Raw genomic sequence first — 25,669 nt, 5'->3', positions numbered from 1 at the left:
ACTATACCAGCTATAGCAATAAATAAATATACTTTTAAAAGATTTTAGTTGTTTACTTTTAGAGATGGGGAAGGGAAGGAGAGAAACTATAGACCTATGTGCCTTGTGAATATAGTGCAAACATTCTAAAAATATTTTTAGCAAGTCAAATTCAGCAATATGTAAAAGGAAAAATACATCATAGTCAAATAGGGCTTATCCCAGTAAAGCAAGGTTGGTTTAACATAAAAAAATCAATCATTGAAATGTACCATATTAATAAACTGAAAAAGAAAAGCCATAAAATTATCTCAATAGATAGAGAAAAAGCATTGAACAAAATCCAACATCCTTTGCTGATTTAAAACTCTAAGCAAAATAAGATTAGAAGGAAACTTACTCAACTTGATGATGAAATATATCAAAAACCTATGTTAACATCATACTTAATGGTGAAAGATAGGCCGCTTTCCACTTAAGATTAGAAACAAGCCAATGATATTCATTCTTGCCATTTCTATTCACCATCGTACTAGAGGTTTTAGCCAGGGCAAAACATTAAGAAAATAAATAAAAGACAACTGCATCAGAAAGAAAGAGTAAGTTTGTTTTTAGTTACAGATGAAATAATTATCTATGTACAAAATCTGACAGAACTTCCAAAATCTACCAGAACTAATAAATGAGTTTAGCAAGGTCTCAGGACACAGAAATTGATTGCATTCCTATATATATATATACGGAAGAAACAATTAGAAATTGAAAAAACTTAAATATCATTTATAATAGTGTTGAAATATAAAATACTTAAGGATAAATCTGGCATAAGGTGTGAAAGGCCCAGACACTGAAAACTATAAAACATTGTTGAAAGAAATGAAAGAGTGACTAAATAAGTGGAAAGCTATACCTTGTACATGGGTCAGAAGACTAAATATTGTTAAGATGACAATTCTCTCCAATTTGTTCTAAAGATTCAATGTAATTACAATAAAAATCCTGTAGGTTTTTTCATAGGAATTCATGTAGAAATGCAAAAATCCTTTAATAGCCAAAATAATTTTGAAAAAAGAAAAAAGAAAACCAAGTTGGAAAGCAAACACTACCTGATTTCGAGACTTATTATAAAGCTACAGTATTCAAGACTGTATGCTATTGGGGTACATGTGGACAGTAGAGCAAGTCATTAGCATAGAAATTTTGAGAAAAAGATCCCATACTATACACAACTGATTTTCAACAAATGTATAAAGTATATCCAGTGGAACAAAGATAGTCTTTTTAAAAAATGCTGTTGAAACAATTGTATAACCAGATGCAAAACAATGAACTTCAATCCACACTTCATACCATTTGTAAAAATTAACTCAAAATGGATCATAACCTAAATGTAAAACCTAAAACTATGCCAGCTCTGAAAAAAAGAAAGGGTATAATCTTTGTCATAATTTTATAGACCAAAAGCACAATTCATAAAAGAAGATTAATAAAGTGGACTTCATCAAAAATAAAAACTTGTGCTTTTGAAAAGGTATTGTTAAGAGGTTGAAAAGGCAAGCAACTGACTAGGAGTAAACATTTTTAAAGCATATATCTTATAAATGACTTGGATTCAGCATACATAAAAAACTTTTACAACTCAGTAAGAAGACAAGCAATCCAATTAAAAAAAAACATGGGCAAAAGATTTGAGTAGCTTCATCAAAGAAGATATACAAATAGCAAATAAGCTCATGAAAAGATGCTCATTATTAGTCACTAGGGAAATGCAAATTAAAACCACAGTGAGGTACCACTGTGCAGCCACTATAATAAAAAAGGATAGACAATACACAGTGTTGGTAAGACATGAAGAAACTGGACCTTTGTACACTGCCAGAGGGAATGTGAAACACTCCCAACCATTCTGGAAGTCTTTTAAAAAGTGAAATATAAAATGCAAACCCATCACATGATCCAACTATCCCCAAGGTATTTATTAAAGAAGAAAGTAGGCATATGTTTACACAAATACTTGGGTAAGAATGTTCATAGCAGATTTATTTGTAATGGCCCCAAAATGGAAGCAACCCAATGTCTATTAGTGGGTAGATGGATAAAGAAATTGTGAGAATAGCCATACAATGGTACACTACTCAGAATAAAAACCAATGCACTATTTAAAAAAATATTTTATTTATATATTTTAGCGAGAGGGGAAGGGAGGGAGAAAGTGAGGGAGAGAAATATCGATGAGAGATAGAAACATTGATTGGTCGCCTCTTGTATGTGGCCCGACTGGGGCCCAAACACACAACTCAGCATGTGCCCTGACCTGGAACTGAACCAGCAATCTTTTGCTCTAAGGGACAATGCCCAACTGAGTCATACTGGTCAGGGCCAAAAAAAATGAACTATTGATACACAGAACAGCATGAACAAATCTCAAAATAATTATGCCGAGTGAAAGAATCCAGGCCCCCCAAAAAAGTACATACTATAATATTCTATTTACATAAAACTCTAGAAAACATAAACGAATCAATAGTGATAGAAAATAGATCAGTGGTTACCTGGGGAGAGTGGCTGGCGGGGTACAGGGGTACATGAAAACCGGTGCGGATGATGAATACATTGCCTATGTTGATTATGGTGATTATTGGTTATGGTGATTGTTTCACAGGTGGATGCTTACATCAAAACTTACCAAACTGTACACTTCCAATAGATACAGATTACTGCATATCAATTATACCTCAACAAAGGTACTTAAAAATTCTAAAACTGATAGTTTAGCAAGGACTTGAAGGAAGTAAGAAAGTTAGCTTTGTGGATAACTAATGGGAGATTATTAAAAATTAACCAAATCTTGACAGTGGATTTTTTCTTTTTTACCCAGCAACTTTCTCTTCTGGTATAATAGTGCTTTCTGTGACCTAGATTCCTTCTACTTTGTTGCTACGGCTTTTGTTTTGTGATACTCGCTATTCCAGGCCCAGCAAAACATCTCCATTCCGGGTAGTAGGAAGGAGGAAAGGGACATGCCCGTCTTATTGAGGACTCTTCCTAGAAGTTACACACACTCTTCTGCTTATATCCCATTGTCTAGAACTTAGTCCCATAACCACACTCAGCAGGGAGAACTTGGAAATCCTGTCTTCATTCTGAGCTTCCATGTGTCCAAATAAAAGTCACAGGAAAGGGGAGAATAAGAATATTAAGAAACATCTAATTAGTCTTTGCATATACACTTCTCCTTCTGTTCTCCTACAAAGCATGTATTTCTACTGAAGACTGCCAATCATCCTAACAACTTATTATTCACAGAAATGGGCACATGACCAAAATGGGCCAATGAGTGTGACAAAGAGGAGAGATGGGAACTCAGGAGCACCTGGAAGTCATGGGACCGTCCTCAGGAAAGCCGATGTGCAGAGGGCAGTGAAGACTGAAAGAAGAGTTCTGAAGGTGTTCAGATCCCTGCTCCAGTTACCCCCGAGGCCTGCTTGGCTACATTACTCACCCCTCATTTTTGTTATCTGAGACAACATACTTTCTACAGCTCAACTGTCAACCAAAGAAAACACTAAGGGGCCAGTTTGGGCCCTTGAGCAGGCTTCCTAAGGGGCCAGTTTCTCTAAAGAATTAACATAAGAAATATAAATGGCTAGTAAGCATGTAAAAAGGAGGCACAATCTGGCTTCTAATTAGGGAAATAATTGTTAAAACAAAGGAGGATACATTTTTGTTTGTCTAGCAGATTGACAAAGTTTGAGAAACTGGATAATATCCAATCTTAGTGAGGAAATAGACATTTTAATATACTATTAGGAAAATGTAAATTGGTACCATATTTGTAGAAAAATTTTTCCAATACCGACCACAATGTAAGATGCATGTACATTACTTTGACCAGAAATCTTACTTTTGGGAAACTGTACTCCAGAAAACTATGCACAAAGATATGCATTACATCAAATTATGCATAATGATATTTATTAAAGCATTATTTGAAGAAGAAAAATTTAGAATCAAAGTGAAATATTTATTAATAAAAAAGTTTCAATAAATTGTGATACATTCACAAGATGGCACATTTTATAACAATTTTATAACAATGTCTTTTATAACTGTGGCCCTAGTGAGTGTGAATATATGTATAATTATTACAAAGAATACAATGAGTTTAGGTGGTAGCATGTAGGTTATATACTATTAAATGAAAAGAGCAAATTACAGAACAGTATATAAAATACAACCTCATTTATTTAAAAAGTATAGAGAGAGCCTGTCAAAATTTAGAGTTCCTTACTTCTCTGAGTAGGACCCTACTTTCACTTTTTAAATAAATCACAATGAGACAAAAAAAAATCAAAAGACAGTAAGATAGAGACTTGTAGAAGAGGTTTGTTTTGTTTTATTGTGGACGAGGTGTGTGTGTTCTTTTGTAGTCCTACCAGGCATTGTCCTGATACCGACCACACTGCCCCTGCCTGTCTGCCAGAAGGTGATCTTGCTCGACAATCTGAAAGGGACTGGGCTCCAGAGTGAGCTCTTCTCACTAAGCAATGAGGGTCAACAACAGGAAGGACGTCCTCCCCCTCTGTCAAACCGTTGTCAAACCAAGTGAGCAAAAGTTCCAAAGCAGCGAAAATGTTCTGATGTCCTCTACTCATTCTTTCAGAGCATGCATTGTGACCCATGATAATGGCCAATCTTGGTCTTTTACTTGAGACCTGGAGGGATAAGTAAGTTTCTCCCCCATCTTTTGTAGAAAGGCAAAAAGCAAGCATTGTTTTTTATACAAACACGCTTAAGGTTATTTATGGATGCTCCTTAAATTCTCCTTTATTGCAGATGCAAGTTCTATCTTCCTGGAATGACCACACAGATCTCAGTGCACCTTGCTTAAGAATAGTAGACTGTAACTACGGCCTGTTCATTTGATTAGCGCTCCATGGGAAAAAGAGAATCATTATGTTATGGGTGTCAGGCTCCCTGCCCCCACTCTGTCCCGCATGGTCCCTGTCCTATGGGGGATTTCCTTAAGGTTGTGCACAGACGAAGGTCTGAAAAGAGACACACAACCCCATCTCTGGTGGTTACCCAGAGGCAGCAAGAATAGAGAAGACGGGGGTCGGAAGGCTTTCTGTGTGGTTTAAATATTTTACAAGTGTTTTTATCTTGGTAATTAAAACTCTTTTTCTTGCTGACAGTTCATGCTGTATGCCCATTGTATGTGTGTGCTGAAATGGATGGTGCCCCTGCCCCCAACCTGACACCCCCCCAAAAAAAAACCCACCTGAGAAACATCTTGGCCCTGTGTTTTCCAGTCTACCTCCAGGAGGAAGTTGGGTGGCTCTCTATTTAAGTATTTAGCTATGCATACTGGTTAGGTACTTTCCTTTCATAAAGGGTATCTATTTTAGCTTGATCATCCTTAATTACACCACAGAACTTCTACACTTCAGATTCTTCTCAAAAAGTATAACCTTGAATTATCTGGTATTGAATTATTAGCAAAAGTTTAGTTGTAAAAACATGTTCATGGAGAACTGCCTGATGGGAACGGACTCACTCTTTTGTTATTCCCAATTCTGTCAGGTTTGGGGATAGATCCTACCCTTGGAGAGGTGTTTGGGCCACGTTGTCTCCACTCCCCTCTCCCTCCTGATATGGCCCTTTCCTGACCTACATTTTGCATGTGGCCTTGTGTTCACAGTGAAAGGTGTTTAAGAAACAGCCACATCACAACCTATGATATATGCTGTAGGATTGCTATTGAGAATATTATCTAGGTATCACAAACACTATAGCAAAAGCTATGTTTCTTCCTAGGATCTGGTCCTCTTTTTCCTGAAGGACAGTGTGAATCTTGAAGGAGCTCTGTTTTCCTTGGGCCCTAGACTTGGAGCCGAATTTCTGTGGTTGTCAGTGCTTATGTAGAAGTTCATGGATGAATGCATAGTGCTGAGATGTTATATTAAAGTATGTTATTAAAGTATTAAAGATGTTATATTAAAGTATGCCTAGGTATTACATTTTTCTACCTTTTTACTTTCCCTTTTCCTCATGAATACTAGTACATTTTTATTGTTATATTTCATGTATTTATATAAACGACCTCAATTTTTTTAAATAAAAGGTACTAAGAGATCCACTTTATCTTTGGAACATGTACTTTGCTTAACCTCACATAATTCAACCAGGATTCTAAAGAGTTCTACAAGGTTTCTGATTATACCTGTTGACACCAGTGTCCTCAGCGATGGACCCTGTTGTCACAGCTCTAGAGGGACCATGACAGTTACAGACCTCTGCACAGTCAACGTTGTCCAGCTCAAGCTGTTTTGTGTTTGGTTAGTGAAAAAAAGTCATAAGACTTGGAATTTTCTACTATGCTAAGTGACACAGAGTGAGACAAAACCATGTAAGTTCACTTACGTGTGGAATCTAATGAACAAAATAAGCAAACAAACAAAATAGAAACACACTCATAGGTACAGGGGACAGACTGATAGCTGTCAGAGGGGGAGGGGTTTGAGGGGCTAGGTGAAAAAGGTAAAGGGTTTAAGGGAAAAAAAAAACACTTAGATACAGACAACAGCGTGGTGATTACCAGAGGGAAAGGTGGGTGGGGGAGGAGAAGTAGGTAAAGGGAGGATAAATGATAGCAGAAGGAGACTTGAGATTGGGTAATGACCACAAAATACAATACACAGATGATGTGTGATAGAATTGCACACTTGAAATCTATATAATTTTATTAACCAATGTCACCCCAATAAATTCAATAAAAATTAAAAAAAGACTTGTAGTCTAGACCCAGTTAATTTATTCATTCATTTAAATATTTATTGCTAGTTTACTATGTACCAGGCATGCAGTTAGGTTCTGTGGATACAGTGGTAAACAAAAAACAGATATGGCCTGTGCCTTCATAGAATTTGTAATATGGAAGTGAAGAAAGACAGTTATCAAATAATTCCCCGAGTGTAATTACAGGTCACAAATAGGTTCTGGGAGCATACGATGTGGAATCAGAACTTGTCTTGGAAGTCAGGAAAGACGCGTTTGAATTGAGAACTGCAGGGTAAGTAGGAGTCAGGGAGAGAATAGGAGGAAGAAGTATTTGGGGAAGAGGTGACAGAATGTGCAGAGGCCGTGTGGCAGCACGGAGCACAGTGCAATGGAGGAACTAAAAGCAGAGCCCTGGCTAAATGCAGACATTTGAGGGACAGTGGTGCCTGCTGAGGCAACAGCAAGAGGTAGGTGGAATGCCACTAAACCACTGCACCATTTTAAATATTGACTAACCACGTGAGCTATGATAAAAGACCCAAACTTTCCAAGCCTCTTTTCTTGGGTGTAAGCACATGGTTATGCCAAGCTACCTATGGAGCTACCATTCAAGTTACAAGGGGATTTAAGCTAAACTTTCTTTAGGGACCAGCACACTGAAAATTTCTATTTACTCAAGAGATAGTTATCTACAGAACAAGGGCTGTTGGGAAATTTTGGGTTTTCTTTTGAAAACCAAATTATGCAACATGAAAAAAAGTCCCAGATGTAAATAATCTTGTGATGGGTAACCTGGAGGAACTGATGTTTGCCCCTCTGGGTACTCAGACTTTTCCTTAACAGTTTTGTTAACACCTGCAGAAAACTTACAATATACAAATTACTTTCAGATATATTTAATCCACACAACAAGCCTATGATTTATGTATTTTTAAAAATTTTTTCAGAGATGAGAAAACTGGGGACCAGAGAAATTACATAACTTATTTAAGGCCATACGGCTAGAAAATTACAGAGCAGGGATTCAAACTCAGGTAGTCTGATCCAAATTCATAAAAATAACACTCACCACAAGGGTCTGAACAAGGCTGAATGTGGCCCAGAATTTCCTGTCAGACCGTGTAGTGACTGTGAAGGCGAGGGGGACGTGGAAAAATGGGATCCACCAGTTCTCATTCCATGAATCCAATTAAAAAAAAAAATCTTATCTTCTAAGGAAATGCCCTCAACTTCTGCTATGAACCCAGTCAGGTAAGTCGTGAGCAGAAAGTCATCTACCTATCAGAGTAACTACATGAGATGGTTCCCAGCTTAAAAGAAGAAAGTGAAACAGACATATCATTGTGCCTATAAAGTACAGCATTTGCACAGATGGTCTTAACGGCGTGGGTTCTGAGAGACCTGTCCTTTATAAAGAGAAGGGAAAACACCACCAGACTTTCATATCTGTAGAATTTTATTGGCATTCTGTAAAGAGGGAGAATATAAATATGGCACCAGCTATCAATACTTCGGTTTTCATAAGAAAACCACCTTTGGAACAAAATCAGACCCACACTGGGATGGAATCAGATGTCCTAGAGACAGCAAGATCTAACTTGCATGAGATTATTAAGAAGCGGGCTCTCCAATCCTGCGGAGTCAGTGGGCAGGGTCTATTTTCGGTTCTCAACTTGTCCTGAGATGTTGTAAGTCTCTTGCCAAGTTGAATCCGTGGTGGCATCTGTGGGAACCAGTTAAGAACTCCACATTACCTAGGAAGAGAGCAACTGAGTGCTGTGAACTCTTATCTGGATAAAAGTGTCCAAAAGTAAAGAAATTAGCAAGGAATCTAGTCAAATCTTTTGTTAACAGAAGGAAAAGGGAGGGCCTGCTCTGGTTGGCCCAACTCCTTGTTCCCTGGGCAACTAAGGTTTCCTTTTTTCTAATTCTCCTGACAGTCCCAAGATGGATGCCATTTGGCCTGAACATCAAGGTTTCTCGGGAGACTTCTTTGCCCGTGTGGCTTGACGTCTGCTGTCCAGACCTCTTGTGGAGGTTGTGCTCTTACCTCCTGGCCACTCTTCTGCTCACTGGGTTCTTAACCACCTTATTGGCTTCTTGCATTTCTGGTCTTCTAACACATTCCTTTGGGATTTCTGTTCGACTAGGTTGCTGTCTGCTTGCCTAGTTTCTAGAATACTCTAAGTTCTGCCTGCCTTTGGCTTCTGAATCACTGATCTTTCCTGTCCTTTGGTTCTTGTGTACTTCTAGACTCCTGTTTTTCCACACTCAATGGCCTACTGCCCAGCAGGTATCCACTGCCAGCTTCCCTTACCTGTTTGATTAAAAAAAAAAAATTGTTTTTGCAAAGCACCACCATTGTTCACAGTCCCAGAACTGACATTTTTAGAGCTTAAGGTGGAGCAATCAAGAGGAAATACCCTTTTGGGAAGAAGAAATGCAGATTGAAGTGAAGGATTGTTTAGCCTTCTTTAGATGTGAATCTCAGGAAGGCAAAAGCAGAGAACAGTTTAAAAGATCTGAATTCAAATACAAAGCTGTTTATTGTTGGTAACACAGTAATAAAATAATAATCATCTAAAATAATCACCCTGATGGATCACCAATTCTTAACTTTTTATTTTTCATATTAAGAAAAATTTGTTCTGGGAGTGGTATGGGGTAAACACAGACAACTGTACTTGAACAACAATAAAATAATTAAAATAAAAAATTAAAAAAAAAGAAAAATTTGTTCCTTTGAAATAAATGTTTTTAACTTATGACTAAATTCCAGACATGTGAATTTAGATTTTTTAAATGGGTGAAGTATTTTAACATTTACAAACACTTAAAATAGAGAATTTATTTTTAGTGTCCCAAGTTTGAAACCAGCATTTAATTAATCTAATTGAATTGTGCATTTTTCATAGGGACATACCGGCTCTTTTTTGAAAGGCTGTAGAAATTTAAGAGAGTTAATTCTTTTAAATTATTTTTTTTAAGATTTTATTTATTTTTTAGAGAGAGAAGGGAGGAAGAAAGAGGGAAGGAAACATTAATGTGTGAAAGAAACATGATTGATTGCCTCTCACACACTCCCAAGTGGGGACCTGGCCTGCAACCCAGGCATGTGCCCTGACTGGGAATGGAACTGGCAACGTTTCGGTTGGCAGTCTAGAGCTCAACCCACTAAGAAACACTAGCCAGGTCAAGAGAGTTAATTCTTAAGGTACACAGATAGCTAGCTGTTCCATATCAACAATATATTTTTCTTATAAATAAATATGTAACTCACTCTTGTCCCTTAAAAATTTGTGAATTATGTAACTCTGGAATTGTACAGTTGTAATTTTCCTTGAAATCAGTAATATCTCTGTTTTCCAGAATGGTACATAAATGTTCCAATATGCCTTCCTATTGTTGACCCAAATTCAAATTGCACTGTAACTTCAAGTCTCTGCAAATGCAGTGGGCGCAGGTCATGGAGTAGATTACTGGGTTCCATCCTATAGTACTTTAACCTTTTGTTTTAAAATAATCATCCTTTCTTTAGTTTCTTCCTGCCCACTTGTTGTCTTCTTCATTTCCTCTTCATTAGCACCTTCAACAGGACAAACCTAAAGGAGATCAGGGGAACTGGGACACTCAAATTCTTTTTTCAACATAAGGTTGGGTAGAGGAGAAGCACCAAATCTACCACCTGAAACAACTGGGTTTCGGAAATCCAAGCCATTCTTCAGGAACTGAAGCCCTTAACGGGGTATGTTTTTTAGGTTTGAAAAAGACGATAATTTTGTTTTCTGATTTTCTAATTTCTTTTCTTATTCTCCTGAGGCTTAACATTCTAAGAAAAGAGGCATATTCTCTGGGGCTTTTATCCATTAGGACAGATTTCTGGCGTAAAGCTTTATTCTTGGCTATAATGTGTAACTTTTGTTTTATTTTAAAGCAAATGGAGTAGAGCAGCAGAAACATGTAGGGAGTCAGTTTGTGATAAAAATTCTGACTGTGCAGCTTCACAGAAGGACCTTGGGCAAATTCCTAAACTCTTCTCACCTGAGAAAGACTTTTAAACAATTCCAACCCCAGTCTGTGACCTGCGGCCAAGTCATCTTTGACACTGGTTTCACCTCGACAATATTCTAAACTTTAGCTCTCTCCATGCATCCCTACTCTAATAATTAGACCTTGGCCTTTGTCTCTATTCTGAAATGTACCTTCCAGTTTCCTGTCTAGCACAGTAGATCACCGGTGGGTTTAGAGCCCTTCCCTTCGCACATATGGTGGTTATAGACCCTGACAACCTTGGACAGACCTTCCAGTTACCACTTCCAACCTGTCTCTCTGAGTCCCAGAGCCCTCGCTCCGTGAGCTACTTGATTTTGTGCCAACTTGACTCCGTGTTCAACTGCTGCCTTGGGCCATGCATTGACAACTACTTTCGTGAACTATGGCCTAATACCTTGAAATAGTTCGAATGCCTGTTGGCATGTCAGTGTTCCTAGGCTCTGATTCTATCTCAGGGGCTATGTTCACATGGGTTCTCTTACCCAACCGAATGCCAGATGTATGATTCTGTATTGTCCTATAGCAGCAACAAAGTGTTATACTATGTCGATTATATTCCGTTTAATGAGACAGAAACGTGGGTGACATAGCCCAAAAAGGATCTCTATTAATGTAATAATGGTCAAGTTTTACAAGGTTGGTACTTAAAGGGACTAGTATTGTTTACTAAGAAAACAAATTTGTGTGGAAAAGCTCATTCCCCTAAAACTCAAAAGTGAGTTTTTATCTAAAGCTTTTGGGGAAGATCTGTTAAAGATGCTGGCTCCCCATGAATTTGTTCAGTAACAAATTTTACAAGAATGACTATAAACCAAAATGTACTTATCCAGTTACACATTTGAATTAAAAAAAAAAATCACCATACATGGCCTTCCAGAATGACATTTTATATATCCACGCATGGATAGCAATTACTCTGTGCTAGGCATTATGCAAGAATTTTATAACACATACTCTCATTTAAACCACACACATATTTACCAACCTGTTATTAAAGCGGAAACTGACACATAGAGATTTTAAGTAACTTGTCTGAGGTCACGCAGCTAGAAAGTGGCAGAACCAGAAAAACAAATTTTGTCTCGGGATAGCTACTAATTACTACATGGAAACAAAAAACACTGAAAAAGAGAAAAAGCCTCAGGAAAGATAAGGAATGTGCTCCCAAGAAGACTGACAAAATTAAGAGGGTAGTAAAACCATATTGTGGAATGCTGTTTGAATATTATGACAATGAGTTTTTCTATTCAAAACCCTGAGACTATTGCCAGAGGCTGAAAATATTCTTAGACAATCTCAGGACAAGTTCCATAACTTGTTGTTCATAACCTGTTCATAACCCACTATAATAAGTTAATCCCTTGCAATAACTCCCACGTGGAAGGTTTTGTATGATTTCTTTTTAACACACTTGCTACAGTCATTGTGAATTCTCAATATAAGTCTTTTAGTGCAACATTTTCATTAAAAGGAATTTCAGTTTCCAGAATTATACTCTTATGGCTCAAGTCAGACAAAAATCCTAGCACCAAATTATTATAGGCTGTTCTTTTTCTTAAGGAACTATTAAAAGAAAACAATAGTTCTTCAGTACCAATAAGAATAAGGAATGGAATAATGATTGTCATTCGTGATACTGTTTCAGATTTTGAATAATGCTTTCAAGTTAAAAAACATTGTTAAAATCTATTCTTTTTTAAATTTGACTTTAGAGAGAGAGAGGCAAACATTAATTGGTTGTTCCACCCATCCAAGCATTCGTTGGTTGACTCTTATGTGTGCCCCGACTGGGGAGAGAACTCGCAACCCTGCTTATGGGGACAACACTAACCAACCGTCAACATGCGTTTGCGTATTATCTTCTATATGCCAGGTGCTGTGCTAGGTGTTAGGGATACACAGTGACTTAGAATTTGCCCTCGAATTCTAATCATTCCTTTTTTTCCTAAGCATTTCATATTAAAACCAGATACAGAATATACCCACCCTACTTCATATTAAACTCCTTGTGCTCTACACTCTTAACATCATTTTATAACATTTTGGATATGATAGATTCATAATGCTCAGAGGTTGTGTTACTGGAAAATTAGGACCATTGTAGTTTTTTTATTCAATATACAATTTGCCTTTTAATAGATTAAAGAGAGCCCTATTTCTCATTTTAGTCTATGTTCTTGTGATTTTCTCACAACAGACTCCATTTTTCCTGGGGTACAATTTCAGTCACCACCTTGCCTTACCAATATCCTATACCATCTAGTGGAGGTAGGCTAAATAGTGTAAAATTCTTTTTGTCTATTCTGTTCTCAGGGAAATTTAATGTAATATATGGGATCTTTTTAACTGAATATTAAATCACAGCCTAATATCCTCTTTTTTAATTCTCTTCACTAGTCCATTTCTTGCTTTCCATTTTGAAACTTCAGAGAAGTTCTTGATTAAGTCTACTTTCCCAAATCACTCACTGTGAGGTTAACTCAGAGGTCACAAAATCAAAATGCCTACAAGGATCAGCCTGGGAAGATAAATACATCCTGGGGGCTGGAGCAGGAAAATTAGGGAAAAAGGGGGACTATGACAAAGTGCAGAGCACAGGCCCCCCATAAGGAGGATGTGTCACTCAGCGCCAGCTCATTGTTGTTGAGTGAATGAAAGGCTTGGTTAGTGGATCATCTGATTTTCAAGAGTTGGAGATTTTGGTCTTTATGTAAAATATCCCACCTGTAAATGGTGGATCAAACAAAACATGTCTGCCAGTTGCAATCTCTGTTTTTATTGGTATTGAATTCAAAGAACTATTATAAAAGCACCATAGGTTTCTGAAATGTCCTTGAAGAATGTAAGGTGAGTTCTGTGGTCCAATTTCACCATCAAGGGAAAGGGAAAGGAGGGGTTCTTACCAGGAGTGTAATTTTATATTGCTCTAATTAGTACATTTTCATTAGTCTAATCAGTAGATTGTCATTCTGTAGTTTTTTTAAAAAAATGTAATAAAGTGACTCATATTTATGTAAGAAAAGGGGGATGAAATATATATTCGATTAAAAAATACATATTCAATTTTGCTTTTATTTATATATATAAGGAACACCAGTACTGGAAAAGTGCATTCAAAGTTAACAAAAGTAGTTAACAATGCAAAGTAGGGACAAGATAGAAAGGCAGCTCTGACTGGTGTGACTCAGTGGGTTGGGCAATGCCCTGCAAACTCACAGGTCACTGGTTGGATTCCCAGTCAGGGAACTCGGTTAGGTTGCCGGCTACGTCCCTGGTTGAGGAAATGCAAGAGGCCACTGATTGGTGTTTCTCTCCTTCTTTCTCCCTCCCTTCCCCTTCTCTAAAAATAAATAAATAGAATCTTAAAAAATAAAGGGCATAAGTGTGGGAATAAGACTTCTCAATGTATATTTTGTATTTAGTTTTTACTTTTGAACCACGTGAGAGTATTACATATTCAAATGTTAAAATAAGAGGAGAACCAAGATGGCGGCGTAGGTAGACACACTACGCCTCCTCGCACAACCAGAACTAACAGAAAATCGAACGGCAAGGAAGTCCGACACCAAGGAAATAAAAAATAAACATTCATCCAGACCGGTAGGAGGGGCGGAGACGGGCAGCCGGGCGGAGAGGACTCTCGTTGCTGTGGCGGGACCGAGACTGGCGGAGTGTGGGACAAACGGGGCAGGCAGTCTGACCACTGGCAGACCCTGCGGCCCCACATTCACACAGATAAACTCAGAGGGCTGGACTCAGAGTGGCGGAGAACGGGGCAGGCAGAGCGGCGGGTAGCACCCCCCGGCCCCACACTCGCACACAGATAAACCGGGACAAACAGAGGGGAGCGAAGCAGTCCGTGTAACCGGGGGCTCCAGTGCGGGGAAATAAAGCCTCAAACCTCTGATTGAAAGCGCCCGTGGGGGTTGGGGCAGCAGCAGGAGAGACTCCCAGCCTCACAGGAGAGGTCGTTGGAGAGACCCACAGGGGCCTAGAGTGTGCACAGGCCCACCCACTGGGGAACCAGCACCAGAGGGGCCCAGTTTGATTGTGGGTAGCAGAGTGAAAGACTTGACATCTGGTGGAGAGGGGAGCGTCCCCCCCCCCCCCCCCCCCCCCCCCCCCCCCCCCCCGCACAGCGTCACGGCACAACAACCAGCATTACCCTGCCCTGGTGAACACCTAAGGCTCCGCCCCTTAAAGTAACAGGCACCAAGACAAAAAAAAAATGGCCCAAATGACAGAACACTTCAAAGCTCCAGAAAAAATACAACTAAGCGAGGAAGAGATAGCCAACCTATCAGATGCACAGTTCAAAGCACTGGTTATCAGTATGCTCACAGAATTGGTTGACTCTGTTTGAAAACCAGATGAAAAAATGAAGCCTATGCTAAGAGAAACAAAGGAAAATGTACAGGGAACCAATAGTGATGTGAAGGAAACTGGGACTCAAATCAACGGTGTGGACCAGAAGGAAGAAAGAAACATCCAACCAGAAAAGAATGAAGAAACAAGAATTCGGAAGAATGAGGAGAGGCTTAGGAACCTCCAGGACATCTTGAAACATTCCAACATCCGAATGATAGGGGTGCCAGAAGGAGAAGAGGAAGAACAAAAAATTGAAAACCTATTTGAACAAATAATGAAGGGGAACTTCCCCAGTCTGGCAAAGGAAATAGACTTCCAGGAAGTCCAGGAAGCTCAGAGAGTCCCAAAGAAGCTGGACTCAAGGAGGAACACACCAAGGCACATCATAATTACATTACCTAAGATTAAACAGGAGAGACTCTTAGAAGCAGCAAGAGAAAAGGAGACAGTTACCTACAAAGGAGTTCCCAGAAGACTGTCAGCTGATTTCTCCAAAGAGACGTTACAGGCAAGAAGGGCCTGGCAAGAAGTATTCCAAGTCATGAAAGGCAAGGACCTACATCCAAGATTACTGTATCCAGCAAAGCTATCATTTAGAATGGAAGGGAAGATAAAGTGCTTCTCAGATAAGGTCAAGTTAAAGAAGTTCATCATCACCAAGCCCTTATTATATGAAATGTTAAAGGGAGTTACTTAAGAAAAAGAAGATAAAGAATATGAACAGTAAAAATGACAGCAAACTCACAGTTATTAACGACCACACCTAAAACAAAAACAAGAGCAAACTAGGCAAACAACTAGAACAGGAACAGAACCATAGAGAGGGAGATCACATGGAGGGTTGTCTATAGGGGAGTGGGAGGGGGAGAGTGGGGGAAAGGTACAGAGAATAAGTAGCATAGATGATAGGTGGAAAATAGATGGGGAGGGTAAGAATAGTGTAGGAAATGTAGAAGCCAAAGAACTTATAAGTATGACCCATGGACATGAACTATAGGGGGGGAATGTGGGAGGGAGGGGGTGGGCAGGATGGAGTGGAGTGAGGGGAGGAGGAATGGGACAACTGTAATAGCATAATAAATATATTAAAAAAACAAAAAAAAGTTAAAATAAAATTTAAAAATGAAAGTAAAAAGCATTAAAATATCAACTTATGCTTGTCCTATGGACTCTTCCCCTCCACAGCACGCACGGCACATGCTCCTCCATTGACATCTGTGAACTCCAAAAAGGGAAAGTCATCTGGAAAAAGTGTCACTTTGTCGGTATCGTAAACTTTGTACACCAACTCGAACAAAAACAATAGACAGCCCTATGCTGTCAGTGAATTGACAGGTCATCAAACCAGTGCTGAATCTTGGGGTACTGGCAGAGCTGTGGCTCCAATTCCCAGAGTTCAAGGTGGTGAAACTCATGGTTCTGGCCAGGGTGCTTTTGTTGTGGGAGCCAGATGTTTGCACCAGCTAACACCTGGTGCTGTTGGAACCTCAGAGTAAATACAACACAGAAGAGATATGCAATCTGCTCTACTCTGGCTGCCTGGGCCTTGAGAGCACTGGTCATTAAATTGAGGAAATTCCTGAATTTCTTTTGGTGGTTGAAGATAAAGCTGAAGGCCAAAAGAAGACCAATGAAGCTGTTTTGCTTCTTAAGAAACTTATGGCCTGGAATGATATCAAAAAGGTCTGTGCCTCTCAGCAAATGGGAGCTGGCAAGGGCAAAATGAGAAACCATTGTATCCAGTGCAGGGGACCTTACATCATCTATAATGAGGACAATGGTATCGTCAAAGCCGTCAGAAACATCCCTGGAATTACCTGCTTAATGTAAGCACACTGAAGATTTTGAAACCTGCTCCTGGTGGGCACGTAGGTCATTTCTGCACTAGGACTGAAAATGCTTTCCACCAAGTTAAAAGATCTGTATGGCACCCGGTATAAAGCTGCCTCCCTCAAGAGTAACTGCAATTTTTGCATGCACAAGATACTCAGTACAGACCTTAGCAGAATCTTGAAAAGCCCAGAGATACAAAGAGCCCTCTGATCACCATGCAAGAAGATCATCACAGAGTCCTGAAGAATCCACTGACACACCTGAGAGTCATGTTGAAGCTGAATCCATATGCAAAGACCAGGCAGGCTCCGGAACACCATTCTTCATCAGGCCAAGAAATACAAGCTCCAGGTGGATGAAGCGGCAGCAGTGCTAGAAGCCAAATCAGATGAGAAGGGGGCTCCAGGCAAGAAGGCTGTGGTAGGGAAGTAAGAAAGAGGGCTGTTGGCGTTATGAAGTGGAAGGCTTTGGTGGAAAAAGGCTGCAGCTAAGAACCTAGCAGTTAAGAAGACTGCAGAAAAGAAACCCACCACAGAAGAAGCCTGTAGTATAAACTGAAATTTGTTTGCTCTGTAAAGGTCAAATCACTTTGGTCTGCTAATTTTGAATAAAAACCCGATCAAAGAGGCAGTGAGGAAAAAATGAGTCAATTTATTTTTTACTGCAGAGTATGGTAGGTTGAAAACAGATTAAGATGCATAAAATGTATAACAGGATAAAACTCTATAGTGGAAGTGGAATTACAAAAGTTCAAGAAAATTGGTAGTTACAAAATAGTTATGGGAATATAAAATACAGCATATGGGACATAATCAATAATATTGTAATTATCTACCATATACTATGTGGTGTCAGATGGGTGCTGAATTTATCGGGGTGATTACTTCATAGGTTATATAAATGTCTGATCATGGGGTTGTACACCTGAAACTAATATTTTGTACATCAACTGTAACTGAAAGATAAAAAAATATTTTTGAAAAGTTCAAGAAGAAAAAGGAACGATGATAGCTAGGAAACAATTAAAAAAACTTTTTAAAAAAGATCTTATTCATTTATTTTTAGAGAGAGGGGAAGAGAGGGAGAGAAACATCAGTGTTAGGGAGAAACATCGACTGGTTGCTTCTCCTATGTGCCCTGACCAGCCGGGGACCGAACTCACACCCCAGGCATGTGCCCTGACCAGGGGTCAAACCGGTGACCTTTTGCTTTGTGCGATGACACCCAATGAATTGAGCCACACTGACCAGGGCAGAAACAATTTTTTGTTTACTCTTTAAATGGTATCAAATTGCCATGGCACTTATAGTCCACTCTTATTCCATACTTAAGATTTGTGTGACCATTTTATTTTTAAATGCCCGTATTTAAAACAGAACACTGGAAATCACTTCTTTTACAATTATTTAATTTCATCAGAAGAAATTTGGATGTTGGTATAAAAATGAGGAAGGAATACATGTACGTTTCAAAATTCTTTTGTTGAGTGTAAACAAAAATGCTTGAAGACCACTGATCGTGATTTTCACGCATTTGAAACCAATGGAGTTACTCATTTGTCTCTGGAAGGCCAAAGTTACATTTCACATGGCGACTAAGAAGCCACAAATTACTACCTCTGAACACAATCACATTGGGTTAATTTTGGATCAGCTGGCTTTTCCTTAGAAAAACAGAGACTTTGAAGCCTCATAAGAGTGAGTGCCAGGTAAGTTTGTAAGGTAGGTCCAGTGTACAACATAAAGAATTCACAGGGCCACTGTAACAAGGGTGTAAAGAACAGCCAGATCAAGAGGTAGGAAGTTTCTTACCTAACTTTGTCACAGCCAACCAGTTTGGATACTTCTTGGGACTCACACAGGTGGATTTGAAACCAAAAGTACAAGCCCAGTGGTACAAGGACTCATCAACCCCACCTATAATGAGGCTCCCAGCCTGGACCCTGGGGTGCTGCTCCAGCCCCAGGTTTTTCTCTCAGGCCTCTGGGACATGTGATAACAAGGGAAACGGCACAAATTTGAAATGAAAATGATCTAATTTTCCTCTTTCAAATAAGAAAATTTTAACTACATTCAATCTCTGTTGACTCTAAATGGGAACTGAGCAATCATTTCTACTCATTTGGTTGAAGCTTTGTCCTTATTACCCCTGTTTATAGCCCTTACCATAAAAAATCCCAGACACCCTTTCTCTCCACTCACTCAAGGCTCTTCATATCACCTATTTTGAAGCCTTTCTCACCACTACCCAGTTTCTGAGACTCTTCCACTGTGTTCTCTGGAATCCACAGGCCATCATCAGCAAAACCTTCTGTATCCTCAATCTCTCCTTCTGAATGTTTCCTTCGTCATCTTGCTCTAAAGCAAATCTGGCTCATCCTCTGTTTTGGAAGTAGAAGAGGGATCCTCCTTGCTCTTCATTGCTTCTTTCAGGCTAGTCTCCCTCTTTCCTTTCTAATTCCTTCCCCTGACCAACATTGGTTTTTTTAACTTATGTCCTCTGATGTTGTCACTCTCTTCATTGTGGTAGTCACCTACTCACTCATAGATCATTCTGCCTTATTTCTCAAGCACTTCAGCTTTGGGCTATTGGAACCCTCTCCAGCACCTCTCCTGTCCTAAGTCTTGCTACGAAATAGGTAATCCTATGACACTCTCACCCTGACTCTTCCAATACCATATTCCACATTCCTCAGCTATTCGACTGCCATTGTCGCATTTCACCCTGGACTTCATCATATCTCCATCATCTTAATTTCATGCATCCCACTCTAATGTACCATATTGTTGTGGTAACTCTTACAAAAGTGAGATGGACTCCACCTAAAATTTGGCTTGGATGTAGAAACCCTTGATGCTGCACATGTACCCAGACAGCATGAAAAGGTTTATCACTCACAAAGAAGCTTTCTGGGGAGAGCAGGGCAGGCTTCAAGCTGGTACAAATATGGCTTCAGGAGACAAAGAAAGAAGACATCTTAGGGTTTTATGGTGGTTGGCGTAGGGGTGCGACCAGGGTGAAGGTTCCCTCACATGGTCTGGTTCTTACATGGTTTGAACTTCCCACTGGCACCAAAGGGATGCGCACTCAGACTTTCTTACCAGTTTTCCCAGGAGTGGGCATAGGGAAAAGAGGGGTGGTGGGGCTTGAAAGCTGCCAGCAAATACAAAAAATGGATCCAGACTCTTTATTATACACCTCCTATCTTTCTAGCTCATTTTTCTGACTCTTATCGTCTCTCAACTCCACAAAGACTTGTAATTCATCAGTCCTACCAATTTTTTCTGCCCTTAATCTCTCTGTATCATCTTGTTCCTCATCTTAAACTCCATGGTGAACCATAACCACTCCCTTACATCCTCAGCTTCCTTGCTGCTCTCTTCTTGCTCTTATTTCCTTGGTAAAACCTGATTAAACAGAATTCTGAGCCTACACTGAGCCTCTACTCTGGCAGCTGATTATTGCTGGAGGAAAAAAAGCACAATCACACTGACTTGTCCCACTTAAATTCATGACCATAAACTCAAATGGCCCCTTTATGACACTCAGCAAACATATGATTTTTTTCTAGTCCATTCTCCTATATGACTATTTCATACCTTTGCTTCTGTCCTCAAGCCTCCATTACTCTTCCGCACATCCTCTCCACTGATGACCTTACTTCCTGTCTGAGAAAATTAAAACAATCAAAAGAGAACTTCCACAGATTCCCATAACCACTCCTACCCACCTGCCTGCCTGTTTCCATAGATGAACAGTTTGTGCTCCTGTCTGCACATTATCTTTTCACTTATGTGCTGGATTCCAAATTCTCTTTCCTTCTGAAGGGCACCTCTCCAACAATTCTCTCTTGTTGCTCCTATATAAATGATTCCTTCTCTTCCAGATCATTTGCATCAGAAACAATTATTTCTCCCAAATGTTTTGTCAATCTACTTTTGACTTCACTTCCTCCAACAGTTATTCTCTCCTTTCAGGGCTCCCCTTTGCAGGAGAACTTCTCAAAAGAATGGCCTATAATGTTAGCCATCTCCAATTCCTCTCCTCCCATTTTTTCTTAAACCCAATCAAGCACCTCCCCACCTTGCTCCACTGATGTTACCAATGGCATCCATCGTAACAAATCCAATGATCAATTCTCAGTTTCCACTCACATATGAGCACTCACACCTCCTTGGTGCACTACCTTCACTTGGCTTCTAGGCACTTACTCTTGGTTCTCCTACTCCATTGGCTGCTCCTTCTCAGGCTCTTTTGCTGGCTCATTCACTTCTCCCACCTTGATGTCACAAGACTTCATCCTTGGTTCTCTTCTGTTTACACACTCCCTTGGTGATACTGTCTAGTCTCCTGGCTTTAAATATCATGTAAATGCTGATATCTTTCATCACCCCTAGCTTGGACTGCTTTCCTTAACCCCAGAGTCATATATACCACTGTCTACTCTACATCTCTGCTTGGATTTCTAATAAATATCTCAAACTTAAATGTCCAAAACTGAAGTCCTGATCTTTCTCCTCAAACCTACTCTACCTGTATCTTCCTCATCTCTACTGATTTATTTTTTCATATCCCCTATCAGCTTTATTATCCCACTTGATTTTTGTATTTATACATGTTATTTATTGTCTGTTGCACCCACCTCCAAAATGTAATATCTACAAGGGCCAGGTTTTTTGTCTGTGTTGTTCACACATGTAACCCAATGAACTAAAACAATGTCTGGGTGCTCCATTAATATTTATTTATTGAATGACTAAAAGAATGAATGAAACCAATAGGATCCATTCTTAGTTTACTCAGAAATTACCGAAATCTCTTAACCCAAACTAAAATTCAGTGAAAAACGGGTTTATCTGCCAGCAGTAAAATTCTGCCCAGGTTTAAAACCTGTGCCTGTGCATGGGTTGGGGGAGGGGCGGGCAGGAAGGTATCTCTTCAGAAATGGAAAGCACCAGGACAAGGCTTAGATAAAAGCCACAATGAGAGAGTTAAGGTTTGCTTCTAGGGAAACCACTTCTCAGAGCCACAGGCCCGAATGAGTTCTAAATGGCCACTTAAACTTTGTCAGCATCATGTGAAAGGTGGACTATGGGTGAAAGGAAGCAAAAACGCTTCTCCCTCCAACTCACTCATATCAACAGCTGTTCCCTCACTAGGGTGTCCCTGTTTTCCCTTATTTGCACTTCGCTGTCAAGACACCACACCCTGCATTATGTAGCCTGAGTAGCCACGCCACGTCCCAGGTCTCCCGTCTTCAGCACTGTATTTAATTCAGTAATATTTTTCTTTTGAATCAGGGTTTCTGGGTGGGGCAGGGAAAACTCTGAAGCTGTTTGAAAACAATACACACTAAAAAGCTCGGAATTTTTAAAAAGTACGTTTAAAAAATAGTTTAAGGCCCTTAGAGGCAAAGTGGATTTGGGGGTCACGGAGAGTCTGGCACAGAGCAGCCTGGCCGCGTCGGGTCGGCAGCGGGCGAAGAGCCGAGTCCTCAGCGGATGCTCCGTCGGCGTTTCGGTCTGCGGCAGACGCTCCCTCCCCGAGCCGCCTCCGCCCCCGCCCCCGGGCGCGAGGCAGGACAAGCCCGTCCCCAAGGAAGGAGCCCCGAGCTTTCCCTGAATTTCCATGCAACCGGCCCCGATACGTCCACACTGCAGGGGCAGAATCCAAAGGGAGCGTCAGTACCGCCGCGCGGGCCGGCGAGACGCACGCCAGGCGTAGCCGAGGGAGCCGGGAGCCGGCGCCTCGGACCCGCGCGCGGCACAGGCCCCACCGCGTCCGGCCCTCCCCGCGCGGAGCGTGCTCCACCGGAGCGTCGGCGGCACCCCCTCCCTCCTCCGCACGCCTCCCCTTTAAGCGCCAGGCACCGTTGCATTTGTGTCGGCTGAGGCGAGGAGCGGCTCCCTTTTATGGCGGCGTCGGTAGCGCCGGCTCCGACAGCCACGACGGCCGCGCGAGCAGAACGCGAGGCCGGGCCTCGGGCAGCGGGCCGCCGTCGCCGCGGCGGAGCCCGGAGGAGCGCGGCGCGCGCCGGGGCGGGGGCGGGGGAGTGGGCGGGCCCGGCGGCGCTGGGGGCGGGGAGGCGGGGGAAGGCGGGGAGCCGGGCCGCCGGCACTCGGGTCCGCCACTGACTGCGGCGCGGCGGGGCGATGTGTGATTACCATGGCGAGGAGTCTCTGTCCGGGGGCCTGGCTAAGGAAACCCTATTACCTCCAGGTAGGCCGGCTGCGAGCCCGCCGCGCGCCCTTCCTCGCCGCGCGGTACTTGCCTGCCTCCCTCCTCTTCCCTCGGTCGGCGCCCGCCCGAACCCCGCTGCCCCCTGCTGTCGGCACCTGGCGGCGCGCCCTCCCAGCCGCCTGGGCGCCGCAGCCCCCGAGGCGGCACTGCCCGCGCCCCCCAGCCGTTGCCCTTGCACCTCCCGCGCCCGGACCGGCGAGGCTCTGGGACCCAGGTCACCCGGCCCGGGCTCGCCCTCGCACCCCTCGCTTCCCAGGAGCCCCGAGACGTGATTCGGTTGCAACCCTACAGCCCTAGCAGTCAGGGCTTGGCAGTCTGGGCTCGGGACGTGCCTTGGTCTTCTCCTCGGTCTTGGTGCTCTCCTCCCCCTTCCCTGGTGGGCCCCGCAGGTCTGCTGTTTTCGATTGTGTGTCCTGGGTCTTCAATCGGTGGTAGGTAAGGTGGTGTGTCATTCTTCCATATTTTAGAAAATTATGGCAATGTGTCACATCAGTGTTTCCCGGAACCCCCGAGAAGCAGTGTGTGCCTCTTGCTGAGACCCTTGGTTCGGTCTTTCCATCATCCGTGATTTAAATGGGAGGTAGGGCTCCGAAGCCCGAGCGTGTCGGATGGGTGTTTGCTTTTTAAAAGGGAAGGGGACAGTGTCTGGTGGCGATCTCAAGTACCCCAGCAATCCAAACATTATTCTCAGTCATGTCATGTGTACTGTTCGCGTGTTAATTTTTCATGATTTCCGTTCCACCCTCTGTTCCGCTGCCAGTCTGTCTTCGAACCCTAGTTACTGCCTTCCTGTACTTACTTGGTCACCAGGGGGACCTAGTAGACATCGTTAGTAGCTGAGCGCAAATCCATCACCCCTTTGGATAAACAACTACAAATCAATGCCTGGCACGGGTCAGCGGTATTGTCTGCATTCAGAGGACAGTATTCTTTTACCTCTTACATGAAAAGACTTAAAGGCATTGATAGATAATTTTGGTACAGGAATTCCTGCTCAGCTGGTGCTCTATAAATTATTTAAAAAGTTTAGAAGAAATCATCATGGATCAAGTAAATCTCATTTTTGTTTGGAAATTGCATGTGTAAGTCATTACCCTACCATGAGTGATGTGCTGCAGACTGGAAGCATGGTTTGACAACCCATGAAATGACGGGTCTTTGTAGCAGCTCCACCAGTAGTAACTGTGGCCTGAGGAACTGCGCAGCTACCCAGTCTAGAATTCCGTCCAGGCCAGGTGGTACCTTTATGTGAACCAAATAATGCCTTTCCAGACTATCTCCAGAATAAGTTTATTGGGCTATTTAAAACTTTTCTTTTTACTAAATCTATTTAGCTATTTATTTTTAATTTTTTAGATTTGGTGGCAGTCTTGGTTTTAGACCTTAATTTGTTTGCCTCTAAATGTTCTTTGCAGATATGGCTGTGACAGTTTTTGGCACTATAGCACAAGAGCTTTCAGACTGGTTACGACTAGTTTCTACAAATATTTATGTCTCCATTAATGGCAAACATTTGGTATTTCTGCCTTTCTAATTGTGCACATCATTATCTGTTACCAAATTAAGGTGAACTTAGATTTTAAGCATTTCAAAAGGATTTTGGGCAGAGTGGTATTTTAGTAGGCTATTTCTAGTAGGCTATCACATAAAATAGTGATTAAACAGAAACGTTATTGATTATGGTATTATTTGAGACAAATTTAAAACTTGGGAACCCAGAGGATGGGTGTTTTAAACATTGTCTTGGTATTTGTATTTATACTTTGTATAAATTTTCTTATTGTCAGTTTAACCAGTTTTAAAAAAAGGCTTGCAGATTACTCGAGTCCTATCTTCTTCCATTACCTGTTGCCTAAACACCTTCTGCTTTTCATGCTTCCTCTATCAGTAGGTGCTTCAAGCTTGAAATTGTTTTGTACAAATCAAAATAAAATATTTCCAACTGTCTATTACACAGCTGCTCAGTCTCTCAACAACTGACGGTTGAATTGATATATACAGTATTACTTTCCTTTCTTATTTTTATTTTATTTTTCTTGAGAATAAAATCATGTTCCTTTAGAAAAAGCATGAGTCATGATCAAGAGCTGAGTTTTGTTCATTTGTGCAACTATTTTATTATGACTTGAAAAAGTTTTATAACTTTTTGGTTTCATAGTTTCCATATCATAAAGTTGAGATTGTAGTTCTTAGCTGAATGCATCACATTAAGGTACTGAGGATAAGCCAGATGAAGTTAAATCTGTTTTGTTACACGTTTACTTCATTTTAAATAGAAAAGCACACGAACTGAAATTGTAAATACATATAAGTAAATATGTTGAATTCTTTCAACCAAAGGTCCCTGGCTTTCCACTCCCTCCTTTCCTTTATATATTGAGCACTTCTTGACCTAAGAGCATGATACTACTTATTT

General features: G+C 41.0%; 1 protein-coding gene and 1 pseudogene across 1 annotated transcript in view; both read left to right on the top strand.

Annotated features, from left to right (window-relative positions):
- Positions 1 to 16,460: 16,460 nt before the first annotated feature.
- LOC112309158 (large ribosomal subunit protein uL4 pseudogene) lies at positions 16,461 to 17,481 on the top strand (annotated as a pseudogene).
- A 5,622-nt stretch (positions 17,482 to 23,103) lies between these two features.
- DIPK1A (divergent protein kinase domain 1A) overlaps positions 23,104 to 25,669 on the top strand; it is a 118,976-nt gene continuing 116,410 nt past the window's right edge. Inside the window, exon 1 of the mRNA XM_024565280.3 lies at positions 23,104 to 23,232. Coding sequence (XP_024421048.1) covers positions 23,179 to 23,232 — 54 coding nt within the window. The 5' untranslated portion in view covers positions 23,104 to 23,178. The remainder of the gene's footprint in view (positions 23,233 to 25,669) is intronic.

Source organism: Desmodus rotundus, chromosome 3, assembly GCF_022682495.2.
Source record: "Desmodus rotundus isolate HL8 chromosome 3, HLdesRot8A.1, whole genome shotgun sequence".
Classification (NCBI taxonomy): domain Eukaryota; kingdom Metazoa; phylum Chordata; class Mammalia; order Chiroptera; family Phyllostomidae; genus Desmodus; species Desmodus rotundus.
The sequence above is the reverse complement of the archived record's forward strand: the minus strand, read 5'-3'. Positions and strand labels throughout refer to the sequence as shown.